We start from the raw sequence: 24871 nt of genomic DNA, 5'->3' as shown, positions 1-24871 counted from the left end.
TCAGCTGTGGGAAAAAGTTAAGAGACAATGAGACACTCAACTTCATGATCAAACTTGCATCTGGTATTGTTTGCACTATTTTAAGTGTAATGAGTCACAGCACAGCCATGGAGCCAAGAGATATCATTAGATCCTATCCCCCAGTCTGTTTACTCTCTCATGCTCCCCCCCACCCAGCTTAGATAGAAAGCTGTTGTACATTTCTAAGCCTTCACTGCTTGCAAATGTTTTCCTTTGCGTGTGTGTGTGTGCATGCACACCACAGGGTGTTAAATAGAGTAGGTGTGAAAAAATTAACTAATGACCTCCTATGGCTCAACAGCTGCTCCAGAGTGTTGCTATTTGAGAGCTGGAGGCATTCAGAGAAGGAAGACGGGGGTTCTTTGTGGTTGCGAGTGTGGTGTGTTTGTGACAGCTGTCAAGTAAATGTAATTATTTATCCCTTCTTTACAAATGGCGATGGAATATAATTTGTAATGTGATATGAGCAGTTTTTAAAACTCCAGTCATTGGCCCCATCTCAAAAATGGCCGATTGTCATGTGTTAGGGTCTGTAATAGTTGCATACAGAATTTGACTGGTAAATCTGGAGCAGGTCCCATTGATGAGGCACTGAGTTAAAGCAAACAGAATTGAACGTTGTAGGAAAATAAAACCGCTTTCTAATTTTGTCATGCAGGCCTGCATCTAAAAGAAAATTTAGTAATATATGACAGATTAAAAAGTATAGAACTTACAGCAATTTAGTCATAGTAACAAAATGTAATTAGTATTTAACAAAATTGTTGTTTGAAACTTCAGTGAGGTATACGTATCATTCTATCTGTATGCCTGTGTTTGTGTTGCCATTGGAAATATGTCATCCAAAAAGGTTTATTTACCTTTTGATCAATAATTTGTTTCCTCCGTTTAATTCAGTTTGTTTCACTTATCAGCAATTTTTTAAATTCTTTTTGCGTAAAGTTAAAAACAAACCTCTTGTGTACTATAAAAACAATATAAATGTGCAAACCATTTCCTCACACTTATTCTACCCGCACCCTTTGAAACCAAAGTCTCGTTAGGTTTGGGTTACATTTGTGTGTTTCTGCTGCCCCCTAAAGGCTCACTCGGAACAAGACTCCTCCCCACACCATATAAAAACTTCCAACATCACCTTTATTTAACTCGCATTCAAAGACGAAGTTTGTAATTTGGAGAAACTGTTCATGTGGTGAACGACTAATAATATGACCGTGTTTAGAGATAACACAACAGGTCACTCTTCCACTTTGGTACTAGACAAAAAAAAAACAACTCTTCTCTTCACAGCTAACAGTGCGTTTGCAGAGTTCAGTTTATCAGTGCCGACTCATCAGTAGTGCTTTTCTCACTTTTTCTCACACAGGGAATGGAGAAGATCAATCTGCTCAGCGTATTCAAATCCAGGCCTGTGGGGAAGAACATAGCAGCCATGTTAAAGAGGAACCTGAAAAAAGGATGAGCAGCTCCTGTTTTGGAAATGAATAAAATACATTACCATATACAACAAACAAACCCACAGTTTCTACAACCATCTCACCGTCCGGGTGTCTCCAGGATCAGAGGGACGTTGTCCAGCCTGGGCTCATTGACAATTTCTTGAAATGCAGAGATTCCAATGTGACCTTTACCGATATCTTCATGCCGATCCAGGTTACAGCCAAGTTTACCTTCAGGTTACACAGAAAGAATAAGGAAAGACAACTAGAGACTTGCATGTGTGATTTTTCTGTCTCTATGCCCTGGCTATACCTTTGGAGTCATTAAGATGAATGGCCTTGAGGTAGTGGAGCCCCACTTCTTGGTCAAACTCATCCAGCATGGCCTTCACGCCTCCCTCTGCAGCAAGGTCGTATCCTCCCAAGACGAGACATAAAACAACAATTGAGCACAGAAAGAAACTCTCAGGTCTTATGCCAGGTTGAATATTTTAAGGTATCACAGCCCTGTTGGACAGAAAACAAATTTGAGGTTAACAGGCTGCTATCAGGTTTCACTCACCTGCTGCAAATGCATGGCAGGTATCCAGACATACTCCTACTCTGGTCTGGTCTCGCACTCTGTCTATGATGCTCTTTAGCTCACAAAACTTGCCGCCCACCGTACTGCCTTGGCCACTCATGTTCTCTAACACTGACCACACAGAAAGCCCGGAGAGCGAGAGACAAAGAAAGAATAAAAAAGGTTTTTAATATGACACACTCATACATTTGTAATATTTCTCTGTCGTTATCTCTTCAAACAGAGTCTGAACGCAGCTTTTGCTGTTGTATTCTGCTGTACGGTTTACCCCAGGTGTCAACAAGTAAAAGGCCCAGGTACACTCTTGGTTGCGTCCATCACGCCACACAATGTGCTACCTATGCTCACATCTAAACCTATCAAACGCAGAACAGCTAACATGACATCATACCTTTGTACTGTGGGAGAAAGTTGGAGAGCGAGAGCACCCAGTCAATCAGCAGGGTCGAACCCCAGACTTTCTTGATGGGAGGTGACAGCTCCAACCACTGAAAGTTGCACTGGCATTTATGTCAAACTTTCGTTAACATTAAAATGTCAGGCAAAGTTCAAATGGCTTTGTATTTAACAGACGTGCCATGCAAACATCATTCCTGTTGATAGGCATCAAAATCCAGTCATCAGGCACTTCATTAGATATGCATCTAATTAGTCACATGGCAGCAACTCAATGCAGGGAGAATTAAAACAATTTAAGTGACCTGGAATGTCGCATGGTTGGGCTGGTCTAAATATTATAGAAACTGATGATTTTCTAGGATTTTCCCACTTCTATCGTTTACAGAGAACCATCCAAAAAAGAAAAAATATCAATTGGGTGTCAATTCCTTGTTGATGCCAGAAGTCAGAGGAAAATGGTAAGACTGCTCTGAGATGATAGACATGCAAAGGTAATTTAAATAACCACTTGTTACAACCATGATATGCAGAAGAGCACAAACACAAAACACATCAAATCTTGAAGTAGATGGGCTACAACAGCAGAAGACCAGAATGGGTCCCACTCCTCTGAGCTAAGAGTAGAAAACTGAGGATACGGTTAAAATCAGCTCACCAAAACTACACAACAGGAGAGTGGAGAAACATTACTTGGTCTGATGAGTTTGGATGGTAGGGTCTGAATTTTCTTTATTGTTGGTACTGTACTCAAATGGTATTAAGGCAGTTCTAAAGGCAAAAGTGGGTCCAGCCCCACAGTAGCATGGATTATCTAATAAAGGTTTTACTGAGTGTATAGAATAACTATATATATAAAGAGATTTAGTCCACTAACAGAAAGCTTAACAACATGAAGTTATATTTTGTGTAGGGATTCTTTGGATTCTTGTGTTAGAAAAACTCCGACCTGACTCTACTACCTCTATGCTACAAGCGCCGCCACAAACAGTCCTCTGGGTGATCACGTTTTTGTAGGCTTTGCTGGTGTGGAATGTGCTGCCTCCACTCTAAAGGTTTGCAGATTCAGTAGATTCCTTTTAAAAAGTCTGCAAAAGGCATATCTGTTTAGTCAAGCCTTTCGGTAATATGTATTCACCAGAGACCAGATGTATAACTGGAGTGTACACAAAAACGTACATACGCCTTTCCCTGCCCACCCACACAGGCTTGATGGAGCACTTTTGTGTATTAAGGCATAAATCACTGAGTTTTTGACAACTGGTTCTTTGCTACATTGTTTATCTCCCTTTTGTACTTTGGCTTAAAAACTCATCTTTTAGAAACGGGGAGGATAGGACATTTAGTAAGATTGACATGCACTGCTAATTGGTTTACAGTATGCCAGAGCAGCTACTGACCTTTACGGCAATGATTTATAGTCCTCTGCTTGACAGCACAGGATTTAGAACCAAATACAATAAAGAAGTGCTTTATGACATATGGTTTATAAAAGATGGATACAATCACTATGGCGTCATTAATTAGTAAAGTCTTGTTATGAAACCTCTGGCTGAGCTTTGTTGCTATGCTATTGGGTTCTTTCTGTTTTGAAAACCAGGTGAGCAAGTTCATACGGTAGTTACTTGCCACAGGCCCACACTAAGGTCGACCCAATTTTGTGCTCCTTCATATGCATTTTCTATAATATGAACTTCATGCTGTATTTAAATAAGACTTCAAACCAGCTATAAACCCACTGGTATAGTGCCTGCTGAGGTCAGAGATCAGAGTCAGAGAGTCATACCCGCGTACGCGGATATCAGATCTCTGGAGTGCCGCCGTTCTAGAAAAAGCTGGGAAAAACAGGATTTGTTTTGGTTCTTTGTCAGGTGGAGCCAGTCAGGTTTCACTGACAATAATGGCTAATACTTTTCTTTAGCCTGATCAGTGCTCTGTACAGTGGCAGTACAGATTAAACGTTTATAGTTTTATTGCTTTTTATGTTCAGTGCCGCCATCTTGGATTGCTAACTCAGGGCATGTTGGTCTGCTTCAATTTTCCAAGTGGGAAATCAGAGCTGAAGGGGCGTTCCACAAAAAAGTTTCGACTGGGAACTTGGAATTTTCAGTTGTCTTATTCGTGAAACCACAATTTCTGCAACCAGAGTTGCTGCCCCCTGTTGGTTATTAGAAAGAATGCACTGGCTTCACTTTTCAGACTGGGAACCTATGTCCATCTTTTAGATGGAGTCTATGAGTTTTATTATTACCTCTGGCAGTGTCTCTGCATATGGGTTTCATCAAAAAGGCAATGACTACAAGGTAGATACACACTGCTGGTTGTTTCAGGTGCTCTGGCGGCCCTCTGTACCTGTAACCACTGATGGTGTTTGCTGGTGAGCATAATTGATGGCGCTCGCAATCTTGTCCACACACTGCTCAGTGGTGATGGTACCCAGGGAGGAGCCGGGGTGGAAGTTATAGAGGCTGAGACCCAGGAGGTTGCAGCGGCTGAGCTCGTCCACCAGCATGGCCTGGCTCTTTTCAAACACATCTAGTTGAAAACATGGCATGCAGGTTAGACCAAAACTGCAAAGTATAATAAGAGATAACTAGGCATGAAAGGAATGGTAGACAATAATCAGTGTCTGACGGACCCTCTTTAGGAGATCCACAGTTCATCAGGTAGGAACCATGAGGCAAGATATGAGCTGGGTCAAACCCCTGTTGGGAACACAGCTCCTGAAACTTTGCTGCAGCTGTATGGTCCAATGCAGGCCTCTTCCACGATCGCTGGGAGCCCAGGAACAGGGCGAAACTGCTGCCACCCATCTCTGTACAGGACTCCACGGCTTTCCATATCCCACCTGTGGACGTGACGTCACACAAGTGTAAGTAAGTGTGTTTATCTTAAAGGGTTCCAAGAAGACGACATTAGGCCCTACCTTGAATGCCAACATGAGCTCCAATGTACTTCTTAGTTGCGCGGATGTTCTTCCTGTGTCCTCTCTCCTCGGTGTCCTCGCCCTCCTTTACTCCTGCAGAGGCATCCTCGTTTTTCCTTTTCCTCGTTCCCCTTTTTCTCTGACTCATGCTATGAAGAGAAAGTTGTAAGCAGCCCTTACGAAATAAGCAATAAGTTGACTGTCAGAAGTTTATGGAGGTCAAATAGCCTGTTTTATGCATCCCTCCAGGCAGAAGCCAGCCAGTCAGAGGGCTTCCACGCAGCTGCTACAGGCTGGTCATTGGAGACGCTTCATGCTGAGCAGCAAAATGGCCGCCCGTCACCCGACTGACTCCACAGCGCTTTGAATTTAAATTCTTCTGCACATTAGGGTTTACACTATTATAACGGTAGTGCTCACGAACCAGTACGTTATTACGCGTGTATTTTCATTTTCTGACACTTTACTTGATTCTCCGCTCAGGCGTCGCTGTTCTTGTAGCCTCGACGAATGCCTCAAAAAGCTAGAAAAAAATCGCACTGAAGCACTTTAGCTAAGCTAGCTAGCACGCTAGCGTATCTTCATATGTGATTCCCGAGGTAAGTGGGTGAATTTTTTACATTTCTCGGCGTTGCACTGGGACGTTGTTTGAATGCATGCGAGTGGGCTGCATCTTAATGGAATGCCATGCCACGGCGCTTGCAAACCAAGCTAGCGCCATTAACCTGGCTACTTGTAATTGCTGCTGTCACTGGATAATGCTACCTTAGCTTATCTGGCTAATGTTCGGTAGCATTAGCGCCGTTTTAGCTGTATTTTTGGCACTGCGTTAGCTGAGCTGGGTATTTGGCCCTCTTATGTGTTTGCTGTTCAAGAACGTTGTGTACACTTAATAGAGCAGTTACTGAACTTGCGTTGGTTTGAACTCGTTAATGTCTGCTGTGCACCGTGTCCACGTATTTTAGTCTGAACCCCTCCTTAACGTTAGCCTCGACGAAATATTTTATTAGCAGCAGCTGCTGAACTTGCCGCTTGTGTAAACCTGAAGGGGCGAGGATGAATGTGTCTGACTATTTCAGCTAAAGCGGATTTATTCACCCGTGTCTTCGGTTTTTGAATATGCCTTTCCATTTAAGCTCAAAACTCAAACCTTTTTGTGCTGTGGGGCTAGCTGCCGAATGCTGGTGAGCTTGGAATAACGTTGACAGGTATGTCACGCATAAGCTGCTGGATAAGGTTTACTATACTGCAGATCTGACAGATTGAAATAACATCGTGATGATGTCTGGCTTTCTGATACTTCTGGCCTGAGATCATAAATGCTTCAAGGACGATGACAAGTCGCTGTCCCCAAATGTAGGAATCCTGCTTTATGGAAGTGTTAACGACACGAAGCAAAAACGAAACCAACATAAGACCGAGGCAGCCGGAGCATACCAGATTGCTTGGGTTTTGCTTTAAACGAGCCCCTTTAAAGGAGAAAACTAACGACTTGTGTTTTAACGTGCTAACATGAACCCAGACATGCTAATGTTGCGGTTATTGCCATATTGTAATGCATACATGATTTACATTTTGCGCATTTACGGGCGCTTCCCTGGTTCCGCTCTAATAGAAATGAATGACATTTCTATCACCCTGTTAAATAAACAGTATAAACCATTCGTTTCTTTTAAAAATCGTAGTATAGCTCAGCTGTTCCATCTTCAAACTGAAAAATCTAACAATACCATGTTTAGCTTGTCCCTGACATCCATCCTGCTCTAGGGATCATAGAGGAGCTATGGGGAATCCTAATGACAATGCACTCTTTGCTGTAGCTGAAATCTGCTTTTTTTTATTATTCTTATTTTATTTATTTAAAGCCAGTAAAGAGTATGATTCTGGGTTTGTAACTGCCAGCACACTGTCTCAAAAACAAATCTAGATTTCAAACTTTCAGTTTATCTGTTATGGGTTCCTGGATATGTAGGTCCAGTCAATCAAGCTTAACTGATTGGACCTACAGGACCTAAAGGTCCATTTATCCAATTGTCCAGTGGAAGTGTAGTGACAGAGATTGTGTCTGATATGGAGTTAGAATTAAATGTTTTCTTTTTTTTTCCCTTGAATAAATTTGGTTTACAGGAAAAATCTAGAAAATATGAAAACAAACTGTTGCTTGTTCTAATATAGTTGATACAAAATTACAATTTTGAATAGCCTGCTATTTTTTCTACAGAAGAAAGGAGCATCAGGACAGGAGCAGTAGTTCATGGAAGACAAGAAAAGGAAAAAAGACGAAAAAAGGAAAAGGGAAGCCTCTCAGAAGGTGAGTGTGTTTGTATTACCAGATTTCATGTCCTCTAGGACAGATATTCTCAAATTCAAATGAACGTTTGTATCTTGACACAGTATGCAGGTGTAACGCGGTTAAAGGACTAGGGCGCCTGACTGCAGCCTCATAGACAATGAGCTATCAGATTAAGATTCGACTATGGAGCCTGAGGGTGTGAATAAAACACAGGAAACAAAAGTAGAGCTCAAATATATATATGTTTGTTATGAGAAGTGTATAGACGGATGTACAAAAGAAATAAAAACATATGCATATATATCACAAACAAAAATAATGTTGACAATACAAAACAGCTTAGTAGGTTCCAAAAGGAGGTGGGATGAGGTGTAGTCCAGTATGTGATTTAGTTTAGTTCCATGGACCTGTGATAGGTCATGTGTCAACAATTTGTGATTCAGTCCATAGGTTCACAATTCCTACCGCAACGTAGCGGTGGTCGGGTGGCTCGCCATCTCGCGCTGATCAGGGCAGATCGCGGGAGAACAAAAAAAACCTGACCTAAACAAGGTCAAAAAACAGAAATTATCATTCACAGAAGAAAATGAAACAGCATTCTACTGCTGTGACAAAATAAATACATAAATCCATAAATAACAAAGTCAAGTAATCAATGCCACGTTTCATACAACAATCAATAAACCATCATCTCTTATAATGAATGTCATTCTAAATACTATTCTAGAAAGACATTCTCATGGGTCCCATCAAAGTATATCAGCGTTAAAGCTAATAAATATTATCCAAAGTTAATCAAATATATTTACAAAACTCATTTAATCACAGGTGTTGCGCAACAGATTCAATAATGTAAATGGAATTTAACTCAATGCAAAATCTCATAGGCCGTTTCGGCATTTCATCAGAAAAGTAACAAAAAACATCCAAAACGGACAAAACTACAAAAATCAAATCACTCATTCAACTCTAGATACGTTAAATCAACATTCGGCCATAATGGAATAAACAAAAACAACAATATTCAATAGATGACACTAGTAATTGCACTTACTGTCGCTAGCCTAGCATTAGCTTACCGGCATTGTAGGATGCGCGATCGCGGCTCCGCATGTACCTTAATTGTGACAAAACAAACAAATAACTCACCGTTGAGTCGAGTGTGAGGTAGTGTAAAGATGAATGAATCGGCCGGGTTATTGCACGCTGTCAACTGGCCTGTAGTGCAAAATTTGTCGATATCTGACAAGTACGCCAACCACAGGGACAACAGCAGCCAGAGGAGCAGGGACATGCAGCTGATTGACCCGGAACTTATACAGGATTCATTCCCGCCACAATAAAGGGACTGGCGGAAGTGGGGTCAGAAGTTACCGTGGTTACACAGGCAGTAAAATATGTGCACATTCACCCATATCATTTAAAATGGCAGTTCTGCATGGATATATGTATGGTTCTATTAAAGTGACTTCAGTGTGCTCTCTTATCTCAGGTGGACACATTTGAACTGTCACATTAAGTCAGTGGGTTCAACAACAGCATTTAGTTTGGATTTTGAATTTTTGATCTTACATTATGCCATTTCAGATTTTTGGTATACACGTATATACAATTTAACTATGTTTGACAAGATACCTGATTCATGATCTTGGCTAATTTGGGCTTCCTGAAGCTATGGAGTTGCAGTCAACACTGCAGCTGTTGAACTTGTTGCAATGAAATCTCTTGTCCTTAAATGTCCTTAGATGTTACATTAATTTTGTGAGGACTAAATGTTGACAGATTATGTGAATAGTGAAAGACTAATAATATAAAAAAAAACAGTTTCCTTTCTTTGTCTGGCTCAAAAAGAAACAAAAAACAAACTAAATTTTAACACGACTTTCTGCTTCTCTTCATTTTAGGTTGCAGAGCAAAAAAACAAAGGTAAGCAGCACAGTGATGTATTTTTATGGAGTTTGATATAAATATTAGTTTGCTCCTAAATATTTTTATGTCTAAAAAGATTGTGATGGCATCACAGTCACAGTAACATTATTTCTCTAGCTTAATAATGTGTTGGACAACACTTGATGCATTTTTTAATTTTTAAACGAGAGCACATTCATCTGCATCAGCGATTTCTTTGTTTTATAGTCCAGTTTGTTATCCATTTCTGGCAAATGCTTGATTAGAGGTTACATTTGAAGTAAATAAAACTTGCATTCTTAAAATGCACCTGCTTAAACAAATATCTCTCTCACCTCCTTGCTCTTCTTGTAGTGCCAGACTTGACTAAGCCGGCTTCTGCCCAGTCTTCTGCTACCCAGAGCAGCTCTGCCTCCCCCAGCCCTGGACCCACCCCCTCTGCCTCCCCATCTCCAGCCACCTCAGGCCCTGGCAGTGCTGCCACCCCATCACAGGGCGGCAACAATGCCAAGCGCCTGGCAGTGGCCAACGGACAGCCCACCTCCACCACCAGTTCTTCCTCCACCGCTGGCGGCTCCAGTGTTGCTGGAAACAGCAGTGCAAGTAGCGGAGGCGGAGCTCAGGCGCCTCAGCAGCCACCGCGCTACATGCCGAGAGAAGTGCCGCCACGATTCCGCTGCCAGCAGGACCATAAAGTGCTACTGAAGAGGGGTCAGCCGCCACTGTCCTCCATGCTGCTGGGAGGGGGGGTGGGAGGAGATGGCCCCAATGCAAACATGGCTGCTGTTTCAGGTAAGTGTTAACAATGCTGTTGGTCACAAGTATTAAAGCGGGTTTGTCAACTAATCACAGGGTGGTGTTTTTGGTGTAGAGTCTCCTGTCTGCTTGCTAAAGAGTCATTTGAAAAAGGAGTTCCTCACGATGGCAGGCAAGCATTGAAGGCCTGCAACCTGTGATGTGTTTGTGAAATAGAGGCTATTGTCACACATTAATTCTGGGAAATGTCAGGAAAATCAAGTTAATGCATAATCTAGATGGTTTTCTCACATAGCAGAAAACAGGAGATGGGTGATTAAACCAGTATTGTTTGTATTATTAGTCAAGGGTGCTACCTTGGCCATGTGTGAACAGAGCAGAGAAGATGTCTGCTTCCTCACTGTGAATTCTCAGAATTGTTTCCTGTCTGATGTGACTGACTCAAACATTTGGAGCAAATGTAAACATTTGAAGCTCCACCTGGTGTGTCTCTGCATGTTTGGAAACCGCTGTTGTAAAGCACTGTCTGATCCGCAAGCGTTACATAGCTCTGTCAAAGCACAGGTCATTTACTGCATTATTTAATGTTTTTTGTTCTTTTTTTGTTTTGTTTTTTTAACTGATGAAGAGTCTAAAGTTGCTCTTTTGTGGGATTTACTTTTACAGATTCCGGCACAGCAGCCTCCTCATTGGCTCTCACCTCATCATCAGTTGCTGCTTCTACTACTACTTCTAATTATGCAAATTCCATGTGGGTGGCAAGCTCAGGCAGCCAGGCCTCCTCTCAGGGCAGGGAGAAGGTGATTGTTGATGGCAATGACCTAGAGGAGTGGCCTAGTATTGCTGGCAGTGATGGAGGGAGCAGCGGCAACAACGGAATGCCTGTGAATAGCATTAGTGCCTCTGGCAACCAATCCTCACCCACTTCCTCGTTCTCTTTGCCCAATGAATGTATGCAGTCGTCCAGCAGTTCAGCGTGGGTGACGGCTGCCTCCCAGGGTCATCTTGGAGGAGGTATTGCAGTAACTGCAGCTGGGCCTCTGCTACAACAGTCCTCCTCACTTTCCAAAGCCCCCGCTGTGCCAGGGAGCCATGATGCCAGTGGCTCCGTTGATGGCAGCAGTGGGATTCCAGGTGCCAACTTCAATCCAAATGCCAACCCTTCAGCCTGGCCTGCACTGGTGCAGCAGGATGGCCCCGCTGCTGTAGGTGAAGGAGGTCAGTCTTCCTTTCACCATCAGGGCCCTGGCGGGTCTGCCAACAACTCTGCTTCCCTAGGGGCAGCCGGTGTCCTGGGGGGTCACCCATCTTTATCTGTGAATCAATCAAACACCCATCAGCACCAACTTCACCAAATGCCATCCAGAGACAGAGAAATGGGTGGAGGGAATTGGGATAGTAAATCAGCGGGACCAAAAATTGCGGGGGGAGAAGGGATAGGGGGAGGAATGGACCATGGTGCGGGAGGAAGTGGGATGAGTGAAGAGCACAGCCTTGTCTCCTCATGGAGAGGCCAGCCTTCTTACCCTGCAGCTAACTCCAAAAAGGGTGCCTCAAGGACTGATGGTTGGGAGAGTGGAGGAACTTGCACGGGGGTATTTGGAGCTGCAGAAGGGGATAATGGGACTTCAGGTTGGGGTTATCCAAGTTCCACAAGTGGGGTTAATGTTTGGGGTAGTGCTGGAAATGGGGGCAACATGACTCAAACCTCTGGGGTATCTCAGGGAGGGTGGGGGTTATCGGGAGATGGTGGTGAAAGAGGGATTTCTGGTAGTGAGTGGGGTGGAAACTCTGGTGGGGTAGGTGGACCGAATCCAGGAGGTGAGGGAATGAGTGGAGCCTGCAGCAGTAACAGCAGCAGTAGTGGAGGCAGCACAGCAGGGAACCCGCCCACTGCTTCCTCCTCTTCCTCAACAGCCACCACTACTACCAGAGCCTGGGACAATCAGAAAGGAGAGAGTGAAACGGGAGAATGGGGTGAGGGTGTAGGAGGACAAGGAGGATCGTCGTCCAGTGGTGGAAATTCTAGAAGTGGGGGCGCGCCTAATAGCAGCCGACCACGTTGGCAGGCAGTTGATGCAGAAGCTGCCTTACAGAGCCTGCTAAATCGCTCTGATCTGGATCCTCGGGTCCTGTCTAACACAGGCTGGGGCCAGACACAGATCCGCCAAAACACAGAATGGAACATTGATAAACATGCAGGACAGAGTAAAGGTGGATCCTCATCAGCTACATCAAAACATCCACCTTCTCTCGGTGGTCCTTCTCAATATTCTAGTGGACCTAGGACCTTAAGCACTGATTCTGTGACTCCAGGGGTCAGCCCTTCCCTGGTTCCATCCACTGGGTCCTCTGGTGAGGGCTGGGAGAGCAGCAGCAACAGTAGCAGTAGTGGGGCTTCTTTGTCTGGGAGAGCCCCACCACCTATCGGCCCCAACATGAGAAATATTGGCGTATCACAATCTGGGCCAGTGACTCCAACTGGACCTGTTATAGGGTCAGGGGTAGTGCCAGGCCCTAGCCAACAGGGGAAAGCTACAGGCTGGGGTGGAGGAGGGATGGGGGCTGGGGATTGCCAGGAAGCCACAGGTTGGGGTAGTGATGAATACAGAGGCAATAGTAGAGGAGAAAAAGGAGGATGGGGTGATCTTGGGAAACAAAGTGACTCTGTGACTGGATGCTGGGGAAGAAGTCAGGATGAAAAAGGGACAGGAGGGTGGAAAGACATGGGTGGGAATGGAGGGGGTGGGTGGGGATCAGAACAGAAGGCTGGGGTAGGTAAGAATTGGGGAGAGCAAGACTCCAAATTAAACAGTGGTGGAGGAGGGTGGGGAGATGAGAGGAAGAATGGAGGAGGGCACTCAGGTGGGGATTTAAGTGTGGGTGGGTGGGGAGACTGGGGTGAAAGTGCTCCCCGGAGGACCTGGGGGGCAGGGGGTACAGGTGGTGGAGGAAGTGGAGGAGGGGGTATTGGTGTTGTTGGAGGCATGGGGTCCAAACCCCAACAAAGTTGGAGTGGAGGAAACAAAATGCACCAGATGCCAAACAGCCAGTCGGGCTCCATCACAGGCCCACAGGCACAACTGCAACAGCAACAATCACAGCATCCACAGCTGCACCAAGCAATGGACCAAGGGGCTATGCAAGGGGGTGGGGGGAGGAAACTCATCTCTCAAGCCCAGAATCAGAACCAAAGCTCAGGCTGGACTTCAGGGCCCATCCCTGGTGTCCCTGGAGGAGATGGAAGTGGATCTGAACCAAGCGGCTGGGAGGAACCCTCGCCGCAGTCCATAAGCCGGAAGAATGAAGTAGATGATGGAACATCAGCATGGGGAGACCCAGATCATTACAAACTGGTCAACCTGTGGGATAAGAACAGTGGTCATGCAGTCCAGGGCCAGGCCCAGGGCCCGGCCCAGGCCCAGCAGCAGCAGCAGCAACAGCAGCAGCAGCAGCAACAGCAGCAGCAACAGCAACAGCAGCAACAGCAGGGACCTCCAGTGCAGCAGCAGCAGCCCAGCAGGCAGACTGCAGCACTTGGAGGTAACAGAGACTTCAACACTGGACCTGGGAAGTCTTCCGCTATGGGTAAGTTATTAGGAATTTAATTTAACTAACCAGGGTGTAATCATAAGTTCCATAACTCAACCCATACAAATCCACAACAATACCTGATAATTTTTTTTTGATCAATTTCTTGTTCCAGTTCGTCTCCCTGTTCACCTCTGTTAATTTCTTTTATCTGACTGTTTGCATTTCTGCCATCATGTCAAAGTGTACTCAAAGAGCAGTGATAAACTTATGGAGGAAACTGATCTGTCCTAGATATTGAGAATCATTGCTGGTAATCATAGCTGGCCTCAGATTCCAAACAGGACTTTTTAGTGGTATAGTTATAGTTTTCAAACCTGAATGCAACCTGCCGCATGCTTATCATTTCTGTCACTGTTTATTATTTGTGCATTTTGAATTAGTCTCCCTCAGGGTCAGACTCAAGTCTGCGTAAAGACATTACTCACTGAACGTGCTGCGCAAAAAAACAATGCGAAATTCAGAATTCTACGGATCAGAACCAGCCAAATAACCTGTATACACACCAAGCGCGTTGCATTTTTGTAGAATTCTTTTTTTAAAGACTGAAATAAAAAATGAGGTTGACATGAAGTGATGAAGAGCTGGTCCTGATGTTTATAAACAAGAAAATGAAGAAACAAATTCTTGGTTCATCCAGTTCTCACAGGAAGGCAGGAGTAGGGAGAATTTCATGGTTTGATCCAGGAGTTGAAGATGTATCACGGCTTTCTTACGTATGAAAGGATGTCATAGGCGAGTTTGAACACTTCTTGGCAGAGTTGGGAACACAATTTCAGAGAGCCGAGTGTGTTTAGCTGTGTGTCTGAGGTAAAATGGTATCATTTTATTATTTCCATATAGGGCTGCTCAATTAATCACGATTACGATCTGGGCTTTCAACGATCATTAAAAATGACTGAGCCGATTATTAGCCCCTCCCTCATTTATCCGCGACACCTTAAAGGCCGGTCCGTGAAAATATTGTCGGGCATAAACCATCCGTGGTGCAAAAAAGGTTGGAGACCACTGATTAAGAGGACCCGAGGGAAGCTCGGAAAGCTAAGCAGAAGTTATTTGGAGAGGAGAGTGACTGCTGTTGGTTGAAAAGAGAGGTAAAAAAAAAAAAAACTTCAGTGGTGTTGCACACTATTTTATATTATTTTTTTAAAGTCATTGTTAACCCTTTAAAGCCGGTCAGAGCCGCACGTTCCGTTTTGCGTAACTATTTTTAAATCCCTGTAGAACCTGAACCGTGTAAGCTAGCGCAATAATTTGTTTTGCATATGAAACCGGAGGAGTTGTACTTACATCTTATGCCATCAGCTTGTCCTCGGTCACGGTTTCGTTCCACATATAGCTTTGCAAAAATTGCATAAAAAGCGCTTGCAGGAACAAAAACATAATATTCCAGAAACACGCTTTGCCGTTCCTATCAGCTGTTCGTAACACTTCCCACAGTGAAATGATGCACATGCTGTTTTCTTTGCAAATTTGCATCATAGGATTGTTTTTTGTTTTTCCTGCAGTATATAAAAATTGCTGTATCTCCAAAATAAAACTATGAAGACACTCAAAATAAATTTCCTGTTGTTGTAAACTATTTTTTGCAACTTTATTGTTTTTAAAGTTTTGAGGGATAAGCCTCTTAAATTTCTCCAAGTAGAAATATATGTAAACAAAACAAAAGCGATTTTCAATTTTTTTTGTAGTTTATTGCACTTTTTTGCAATTTATGTAATTACTATGGACTTAATGCATACATATTATTAAAATATGGGCTATAACAGTTGTATTGATGTATAGCAACTTGAAATGCTCCCACAAATGGCACTACAGCATGTAAAAAAAAATATATATATAAGCTCTGGTGGACTTGGTTCTATAGTAGGTCTTAAAGGGTTAAATAAATATCGTCAAATAATCGTGATCTCAATTTCAGTGAAAATAATCGTGATTATCATTTTTGCCATAATCGAGCAGCCCTATTTCCATATCAGTGAAAATACACAATTGTTGTGATTGGCTGCATTAAGAATGGGCAAGCCTGAAAAATATTTTTAATGCAGAAAAATATTCATATAGATTTTACGCACCCGGTGTGAAAAAGCCTTTAATCTGAGGAAATGCATTTGGCACAAACCACTTTAACTTTAGTTTGTGTCTTTGTACACTGGCACACGTGCATACCAGTCATCATTGTTGATCACCACCCACTCGACTCACCAGATTTTTGTTCCCTTTGACTTTTATCTTTCCCCAAATTTAAATTGAATGGTGACCATTATGTATACACTGGAGGATTTTAAACTCTCAAGTGGTTCACAAGCAGGGTTTCTGTGCAGGAAGTGTTGCCTTGTTGCAGCGAAGTCTTGAAGTGGAGGTCAGACCACTTTAGATCAGATAAAGCCGATACAGTTAATCTGAATGCATTGTTTTCACTTTAGATGAGTGATGAAACATTTCTTCCTTTGAAAGCATTGTGTCTAGGTGAACTAGATCAGGTATTGTTGGTTGTTTTTTTGTTTTGTTTTTTGTTTTTGTTTTGTTTTTGTTGTCTTTTTTATAGCCAGAGTTGCTGAACTCGTTCACACCTTATACATTGTTACACATTGTAATGTGAAAATGAGAAAGGTCTGATTTGTGCTATGATTTATTTTTATCTTTTTTGGAATAAAAGTGATCCCATTGGTTAGTAAGATTTTCTTGTGGTTAAACACAAGGATATTATGTTAAATGTACTGAAATCAAAACAAAACAGTTTTCTGTATAATTGCTTTGTATAAATTGATATTTGTTCATTGCTTAAACAGCAATTTGAAGAAGCTGAAGTTTGCCACCAAAAATCACTGTTTGAATGAAGTGAACAAATCAGAAATCCACTGTTGAATGTGCAGTTTTAATGGGACAGCTAGAGCAACTGTTATATAGGTCTAGGGCTGCCACGATTTGTCGACTAGTCACGATTACGTCGACTATCAAAATCGTCGACGACTGATTTAATAGTCGACGCGTCGTTTGAAGCTTTGTAAGAGGAATAAGTGGCAGGATTTAAGAGTGTAATAACGGACTGAAACAGAAGATGGCAGCATTGCATGTACAAGGATGTCAGCTACCGTTAAACCCCGAAGAAGAAGAAGAAGAAGCAGCAGCTGTGTCCCAGAATTCATAGCGCAGCCCAGCTCAGTTTCCAACAATGGCGGCAGCTAGTTAGTTTTAATATTACTCTTATTATTCTTTCTGGGTCACAAAATAAACGTTTAACATATTTTCAGGTGAGAATGTAGCTGTGTAAACCTCAAATATCTGCTCAGTTTACCAGGACACCACATATTTTCAAAAGCGCTCCGACGTTTTCAGAGATGTCTGTTACCCACTAGCTCGTTAGCGAGCCGGGGGCTAGGCTCACTAGCGCCGTGAGAACACCGGACTCCCCGCAAATCGTTTTCAAACCCACCGCCGTCTTTCGCTAATCAGGTTAAATATATATGAGTCACTTAGATAACTTAAAATGTTATTGTTTGGCTTTTTTTTTTTTTTTGTATTTTATTTGTTCCTGAGTAAATCAGTTTGTCTGAGATTAAAGTTATAGTTTTTACACAGCTGAATAAACGTCAAGCAGACAGCTGATTATCAGAAGTGTGAGATGCTCCAGAATATACTCCAGTGTCCTGTTATATTTTAGATAGCAAGGAGTTTATTAAACTTCACCGAAACAATCTGCAAATTTCATTAAAATTTAATAAACTATCATCTTGTCTTTATTTTTAGTTAGCACAGACCTTACACACTTAAAGCTGTAAGCTAATGATAGTTATATAAAAGCAGATGCTGCTGGTGCAATAAGCTGTAGTTTTACGTCTAATGGATGATGATCTGATTAGTCGACTAATCGCAAAAATAATCGGTGACTAGTCGACTATCAAAATAATCGTTTGTGGCAGCCCTATATAGGTCATCACTGAAGTTTAGTGTTATAAGATAGCAGCTCAGCCATGGGAAAGTAGTCAACCAAGCAGCAGCTTGACGTTTTTGCAGTCGTGACTGTGGAACCACAGTAGCAGTGAAGCGTCATTGCTGACTGATAGCGGAAGCCAGTATGGTTGCAGACAAAACACTTTGATTTTTGGATCAGTGAGCCAGACCACATGAAGCCATGAACTGTTCAAAGAAGTGTCCTTTGTGTAGACTCTTATTTTTTTACTTCCCCTGTAAAAACAAACAAATAAACATTGATTAAAAGAAGCCTCTTTCTTGTTTCTCACCTTAACCATGCCCATGTGTATCTGCAGGTCCATCAGGCTGGGGGAGCACTTCCCCAACTAGTCCTACAGTAGACAATGGCACAGCAGCTTGGGGGAAGCCTAGTGATGCTCCGACTGGTTGGGGAGACCCTGATGATGCTGGAGGAAAGACAACATGCTGGGGAAACCCTTCTTCAAATCCCATCAAATCTGGTCAGAAAATCAGTTTTAAACGAAACCACGTCTTTGAAATGAATCGCAAGTGTTAGTCATACAGTCTGATTTTGAGGTTTGCATTGGTTGTACCGGGTTTTGTTATGATGCATGATGCAGTAGACACACAACTAAAGTGTTTGTATTTATATAAATGTCATTTTCTAATGGCTTTAATCATAATCTGATAATGGCTTGTAACTTTTATTCTGCAGGTTCAAAGACTATGCAAGATGGCTGGGGGAACAAAGAGAGCCCTGTGGCAGCATCACGTAACCCAAGCTGGGAGGATGAGGAGGAAGGTGGCGGCATGTGGAATAGTACTGGCTCCCAGGGAAGTGGGTCATCTTGGGGACAGGGAAGCAATGGTGGCTGGGGTCAGAGCCACAGTGGGAAGAAGCCCAGCAGTAAGGTGGGTTACTGTTGGGGAAAATTGATCTCTGTAAAGGAAAAATCAATTATTAAGTGGAAGGACAGATGTCCTTAACAGGTTCTGTTTTATTAAAAAAAAAACAATTAAATTATTTGAAGTAATTTCATGATTTTTTTTTTTTTTTTTAATATATTTATTTAGCCATCATTTAGTCTTGTCAACATTCCTTAGGAGAGATAAAATAAATGGTAAATGGCCTGTATTTGTATAGCCCTTTACTTAGTCCTTATGGACCACAAAGCACTTTACACTACATTCAGTCATCCACCCATTCACACACTGGTGATGGCAAGCTACATTGTAGCCACAGCTGCCCTGGGGCGCACTGACAGAGGCGAGTAAACATACTTACGTGAATTAGTCCCACAATTGGAATGCTTTTATTGTGAATTCTTATAACAAAAAAAATCTTTAAAGTCATTTCCTTTGCTCTCCTTGTATTTGTCTCTTAGGGCCAATTGAAAGCTGGTGGAGGAGAGTCATGGATGGGCCCCATTAACAGACAGTTCTCTAACATGGGGTTGATGGTAAGATAGAAACGTTCTTACTTCTTGTTGTGGTAGGAATTCATACTAAAAATTAACATAAATTACATTTGACACGTTATAGTGTTCTGTGCAGTGAGTGTTAAAAGCAGTGCTCATGATGGTGAAATTGGGTTTCTTTGTTGGACAGAATGATGATCCCAGTGGCCCAAACATTGACCCAACTTCAGGTTCTATCCAGGAGAAGAAAATAGAGATGGATAAAAGAGGCATGGGAATGACTGATTACAATGGAGACATGAGGAAGGGAGGAAGAGGAGGTGGTGTGGGGGTGTCTTATCGTCCTCCTGGTTCCAAAGAGGCAGCACCTGGGGATGCTGGGGCTTATTATGACAAGGTGATGCCTCATTACCATGTCTTTGTATCTCGTGTCTTTCATGTCTAGATAACATGTTGTCTTTTATCATAATTTTTTCCTCTTGTGATTCTACCTTTTCTTCCTGCCTGTTCCATTTGCCTCATTTCTCCTTTCCTCAAACTTCCCCTACACCATAATATACCACCAAAACTGGTCTTCCACTGGCTGTCACTGTGACAGACATTGCCTTTGATCAATCAGGATGGGTGCCTTGGGGAGGAGGGTCCTTGCTCTCTGTACTCTCCACCCTCTGTCTACAAGCCCCATTCCCTCTTCAACCACTCTATCCCCTTTAGACAAGTAAGATAATCACTCCTTTTGTTTCTGCCCTAATGTCTTTAAAGTCCTTGTATAAATCTTCTGTTTTCATTAGATGTTCATAAATATGAAAAGTTTTACATCCACCTTCTGTCACATTCGGCTTAATTTTTTAAGATTTTCACATACTCCATCCTCCACTGTAGGTCATCTGACATTTAATTTTCTGTGTTTGATCGCAGGCTGGTCACAATATCTTTGGCAGTAGTGGAGGAATGGCTCAGTCCAGACATCAGCCAAGTATCCCGCAGATAAACCAGTCACCAGGGATACGAGCGCAAGTGCCTCATCAGTTCCTGTCACCTCAGGTATTAAAATTTTTTTTAATTTAATAGATTTAAATTTAAATGACAGAAAAGTTCCTGTTTTTCCACTATCTACGATAAAAGTTTATTATTATTGTTTTAAATATTGGATAGTCTTGGCAATGAGCTACCAGAACTTATTCTGTAAGTTTTCACATTTATTATTTAGAAAAACTGAGACCTGTTTTTGAAATTGTACTTCATCTTCTTATATTAAGACATTTCAGGCACTAAATGTTTACTTAAATGTCTTTACTCTATTAGAAAGGGGAGAGTAACTGATCTAGCCCACTTGAAGATCAAAGTGGGCTATGTGGTGTAAATTTAGTTTGACATCTGCGTCATACATTAAACCATTCTCATTTTGTGCCATGTTGTTTTTATTGTTTATATCGGATGTAGCTGATACAAATGCAGAATGATTTCAACTTGGAAACTGTAAAGGCTGTACTTTTCTTTGTAAGCCAGATTTGCCTTGTAGCTGGTGTTATGTAACAAAATACTCATATTCTAGAGCCCTGCATTTTCTGGCATTGCTCAGTTTAGTACGGTTAGAATACATACATACATGGATACATACATTACTTATGTAATTACTTAATGAGTCTTAAGTAAAAAGTAATATGCTAATGTAGCATACATCATTCCTCATGTTCATAGATCTGCTGATCTGTCTGTAGACTTGGTTGGTGTCCAGTCATCTCTCATTTTTTACAATAAGCAACTCTTGCTTAACATTCTCATTTAAGTGAAAGCGATCAAAAGCCTTGTAACACCCTGCACTTAGCGAGACTATAAGAGTTAGTAAATGGTTAATATTTTAATATGGCCATACATTACAATTTCTTTTAAAAGTTAGAAATATTATGTATGTAGTCAGTTTTAGTTTTTACCAAAAAAAAAAAAAATCAGTGTTTCAGACTGGAAAAGATTTCATGAAGCTTTCAGTCAGTGCATCTCTGTCACCAACTGATGAGACCATGTAAAGGGATTGAATGTTGATCAGGAAGAAGCTAATGTACTTGCTTATAGTTACAGGAAAGCAAAATGTTTCTTTGGTAACAGGTGTGCCCGTCTGCTGTCTGTCTCTAGGTGCCAGGCTCTGTGCTGAAGCAGATGCCCCCTCCCAGTGGAAACATGGGGGGAGTTGGTGGTGTGGGAGGGGTGGCAGGAGTTGGGGGAGGTGTGTTCCCTCCGCAGCTGTCCCCCCAGCATATTGCAATGCTCAGCAGCATCTACCCACCCCACATCCAGTTTCAGCTGGTGAGAAGCAGCATTATATGTCTCTGAAGGCTACTGCAGGGCTCCAGCACACATCTGCTAAGGGCATAGGCAAGGCTGTACGCAGCCACTGGAGAATCTGATCTGTACTTTTCGTACACCACCGTTACCAAGGCGTCATTCCCTCTGATTGTTACTTTCTCATATGTGTGACTAATTTTCATGCATAATTTGTGTGACACAGTCAGCATATATATGAAATTATGTAGCCAAATAGCTAGAAGGAAATTAATTTTTTTTGTTATAACACTGAAACCGTAAAATCCATTCAAATACTTTTGCAGTGTGAAGGATGCAAAACAAAATGTGACCTAAAACTGGTCTTGAAGCAAACTTTTTCTCTTTTTTTTCTGGCTTGTACAGTGAACTTCCAAAAATATTGCTCTTAATTCTTTTTTCTTTATGTTGCGATCTCACGTCCTTTTGCATCTTTTTTAATGTCCATTCAGGCTTGTCAGCTCCTCCTCCAACAGCAGCAGCAGCCGCAACAACAACAGCAGCAGCAGCAGCTACTGCAAAACCAGAGGAAGTTCACACCAAACACACGTCAGCAGACTGACCCTCAGCAGGTACACACACACACACACACACACACACACACACTTCTCTCTTCTTGTTTTGTTTTGTTTTTGTTTTTTACTTCCACCTCTTCAATGATTGTTCTTGTTTTTTGTTATATCATCTCAGCTGGCCAGGATTATGGCGGTGCTCCAGCAGCAGAGGCAGGTCGGGGGGTTAAGCAGCAGCTCCAAACTATCCCCCTCCCACCATGGTGGAGGAGGGGGTCCTAAACTGCCTGTGGCTGATCCCATGTCCCACCCAGGCCTGGCACCATCTGTGGCTGACCTGCACCAAAAAAATCTAGGACCATACTCTGGTAAACAATTACTTTTTAAATAAAAAAATGTCCTAAAACTGTTGTTTCAACAATGAAACTGAAACATTTTTTAATTTTGAAATTAACTGAATGTAGTGTAGGTTGGTTTTTTTTGTTTTTTGTTTTATGGCAGCTGTGGATTCACTTTACTACATATGTGTTAAAACAAAATAACCTTTGTAATATTTCTCTTCAGGGTTTGGATCTGGGGTGAACCTTACAGGTCTGGACCTGGGTGGCTCTGTGGTGGGGGGGCCTGGAGCCATGAAGGACCTAGGGGGTCAGCAGTCCCGTTTCAAGTGGATGATGGAGGGAAACTGTTCTCCAGACACTTCCTCATCTGAGAATGCGTTTCATAAAAATGGTGAGATTATAACTTTTTTTGAAAGTAATTTCATAGTGCAGGCAGAAAGGGTTAAGATTAGCTGTGAAGTCGCATCTTACTGTGATCGCTCTCTTCCTACCTACCAGGTCCTGTCACCCCCATAAAGATGCCAGGGGGCTCACCATATTCGCAGTATGACATGATGGTTGGAGAAGGGCTGAGTGACAGTTGGCATCGCACCCCTGGCAACAAGATGTGTGCCAAGCCTGCCTCCACACCAAGCTGGCCCCCTGGTTAGTGACTACCTTAAATCAAGATGATGATTATCAAATTTGTGCACTATATGTAACGAGGACGTGAAACACAACATGTATTACCTCTAATTTTAATCATAGACACCTGCTTTAAAAAAAAAGCTGTCATACATTATCAGTCTATGAAACTAGATTTAAAAATTCAGTGTTTTAAGTTAGTTGTTAGAGCAAATCTTGACATCAGTGACATCACTGTGTTGGTTGGTTGCTGTTAATAGCCCACCATTGGTTTATGTCAGCTAAACAGTGACAGAACCATTAACCCAGTGGAAAACAAGGAAACCAAAACTAAAAAGTACTTTAAGGGGGTCACTTCAGTACAGCAATGAGTTTTTCTCTTTTCTCTTAAGTGGTTCTTTGTTGATGCCAGCTGAGCTGAAATGGGAGAATCTACCCATTAGCCATCATGCTAGAGTTTATAGAGCACTTTATAAATGAGGACTGTGTGCAGAAAAGGGTGGCTCAGACTAACAAGCTGAAGTCTAAGGCTGGCCCCTCTGTTTAATTTTGCCTTGTTAGGTGTACAGATTGTACCACCTGGCCAGCTAACACAAGAATTAGCTGTGCGCTGTAAGGAGATGGCCGGGTAGTGCTATAAACAGTAATTAATTAGTATTAATAAAAGCCAAAAAAATTAAGTTTGATCATTGTACTCAGCATGATTCTAATAGACTACACTCAGTAAATGATTGTGAAAAGAATAACCACAATGCTTAATTTTGTTACATTTTATTTTCATCACTGTCACTGCCAGCTGTCCACATGAAAAGTAGATGACATTCACAACACCAAACAACATTTCAGGAGGACAGTAAAGCTTCTGTTTCAACAAAATCGAAGTCTTAAAATAGTCTTATATGTGAATTTAGCCGTTTAACTAATAGCGGTTACCCAATGGTCACTTTAGAGTCTGTGCTCCTGACTTAATTGCCAATTACTGCAAGTTTGCAAAGTAGCTTACTAACTAGCAGGTATACTAGTTTTGAACACTTGAAACAACATCTGTGGATGTGATTTTCAGCTTAAAATGAGCAACTTTTAAAAAAATGTCAGTTTAGTTCGACATCTTCAACTAAAGCCAAGCTATTGTTAGCATAAGTGTACCTGCTGTTGGCTGTCTCCACACAGACTTCACAAAGCGAGCATGTTGCTTCTCCCAAAATATCCCTCTCACAGCAGAGTATCTGGTAAGGGTGGGTAGAGCTAGGGTGGCATCCCTGTGCAGTTACCATACCTGTATAAGGTGGTGTTTCTCAACCTCTCTACACCTCCGTATAGCACCAATTGTTATTTGAGCAATTTTTTGTCATAAATGTCTTTCATGCTTACTGGCTTGAAAACATAAACCATAAGGTGTCAAAGGTAACTTGTCAAATCATCTGTCAGCGCCATCTTCTGCCAACTACCTGTTAATTTGTCTTTCTTCCCCTCTGTAATAAGCTAACCACTTGTAATTTACTATGAACAGAAAAAAAGAACAACTCTTAATTTCGTGTAAAACCAACTAAATTGTGCTGTTTCATGTCCTCTTTAAGCCTGTAGGGTTAAAGTTTAGGCTTTTCAGGCTTTAACGGACCACATGTTTGTTTTTTCTTTAGAGTTCCAGCCTGGTGTGCCATGGAAAGGAATTGACCGTGTTGACCCCGAGTCTGACCCCTACATGACCCCAGGGAGCATGATGGGAAACACAGTGCCACCCACTCTCAATGATACAGAGCACCAATTGTTACAAGACAATACAGGTTAGCATTTGCGTGTCGACACCC

At 42.2% G+C, this 24871-nt stretch overlaps 2 protein-coding genes across 2 annotated transcripts in view; one reads left to right on the top strand and one right to left on the bottom strand.

Annotated features, from left to right (window-relative positions):
- Positions 1 to 1221: 1221 nt before the first annotated feature.
- LOC146626290 (uncharacterized) lies at positions 1222 to 5698 on the bottom strand. The gene is made up of 7 exons (XM_085361228.1): positions 5366 to 5698; positions 5078 to 5287; positions 4792 to 4974; positions 2023 to 2154; positions 1774 to 1878; positions 1562 to 1691; positions 1222 to 1430 (listed from the first exon to the last, which is right to left on the bottom strand). Exons 1-7 carry the CDS (start codon positions 5511 to 5513, stop codon positions 1370 to 1372), a joined length of 969 nt encoding a protein of 322 aa, XP_085217354.1. The 5' UTR covers positions 5514 to 5698; the 3' UTR covers positions 1222 to 1369.
- A 309-nt stretch (positions 5699 to 6007) lies between these two features.
- The window catches only part of tnrc6ba (trinucleotide repeat containing adaptor 6Ba), a 30253-nt gene continuing 11389 nt past the window's right edge, over positions 6008 to 24871 (top strand). The window contains exons 1-17 of the mRNA XM_085361227.1: positions 6008 to 6573; positions 7587 to 7676; positions 9563 to 9584; positions 9921 to 10358; positions 10989 to 13910; positions 18185 to 18349; positions 18565 to 18761; positions 19235 to 19309; positions 19458 to 19664; positions 19866 to 19985; positions 20186 to 20311; positions 21401 to 21571; positions 22039 to 22158; positions 22277 to 22466; positions 22663 to 22830; positions 22938 to 23084; positions 24704 to 24847. Of these exons, the coding sequence (XP_085217353.1) occupies positions 7620 to 7676; positions 9563 to 9584; positions 9921 to 10358; positions 10989 to 13910; positions 18185 to 18349; positions 18565 to 18761; positions 19235 to 19309; positions 19458 to 19664; positions 19866 to 19985; positions 20186 to 20311; positions 21401 to 21571; positions 22039 to 22158; positions 22277 to 22466; positions 22663 to 22830; positions 22938 to 23084; positions 24704 to 24847 (5269 nt within the window). The 5' untranslated portion in view covers positions 6008 to 6573; positions 7587 to 7619. The remainder of the gene's footprint in view (positions 6574 to 7586; positions 7677 to 9562; positions 9585 to 9920; positions 10359 to 10988; positions 13911 to 18184; positions 18350 to 18564; positions 18762 to 19234; positions 19310 to 19457; positions 19665 to 19865; positions 19986 to 20185; positions 20312 to 21400; positions 21572 to 22038; positions 22159 to 22276; positions 22467 to 22662; positions 22831 to 22937; positions 23085 to 24703; positions 24848 to 24871) is intronic.

This window comes from Diplotaxodon limnothrissa, linkage group LG8 (assembly GCF_057381915.1).
Source record: "Diplotaxodon limnothrissa isolate DT_005_m linkage group LG8, D_limnothrissa_male_GT1.1, whole genome shotgun sequence".
In the NCBI taxonomy this organism is placed as follows: domain Eukaryota; kingdom Metazoa; phylum Chordata; class Actinopteri; order Cichliformes; family Cichlidae; genus Diplotaxodon; species Diplotaxodon limnothrissa.
This window is presented reverse-complemented; position numbering and strand designations above follow the sequence as displayed.

Bases quoted from the DNA above. Each gene is read 5' to 3' on its own strand.
- LOC146626290 (XM_085361228.1), bottom strand. From the start codon at position 5,513: ATGAGTCAGAGAAAAAGGGGAACGAGGAAAAGGAAAAACGAGGATGCC. The intron at 5,288-5,365 runs GTAGGGCCTAAT...TCACGTCCACAG, and splicing joins AGCTCATGTTGGCATTCAAG to GTGGGATATGGAAAGCCGTG. The intron at 1,431-1,561 runs GTGAGATGGTTG...TCTTCCCCACAG, and splicing joins ATCCTGGAGACACCCGGACG to GCCTGGATTTGAATACGCTG.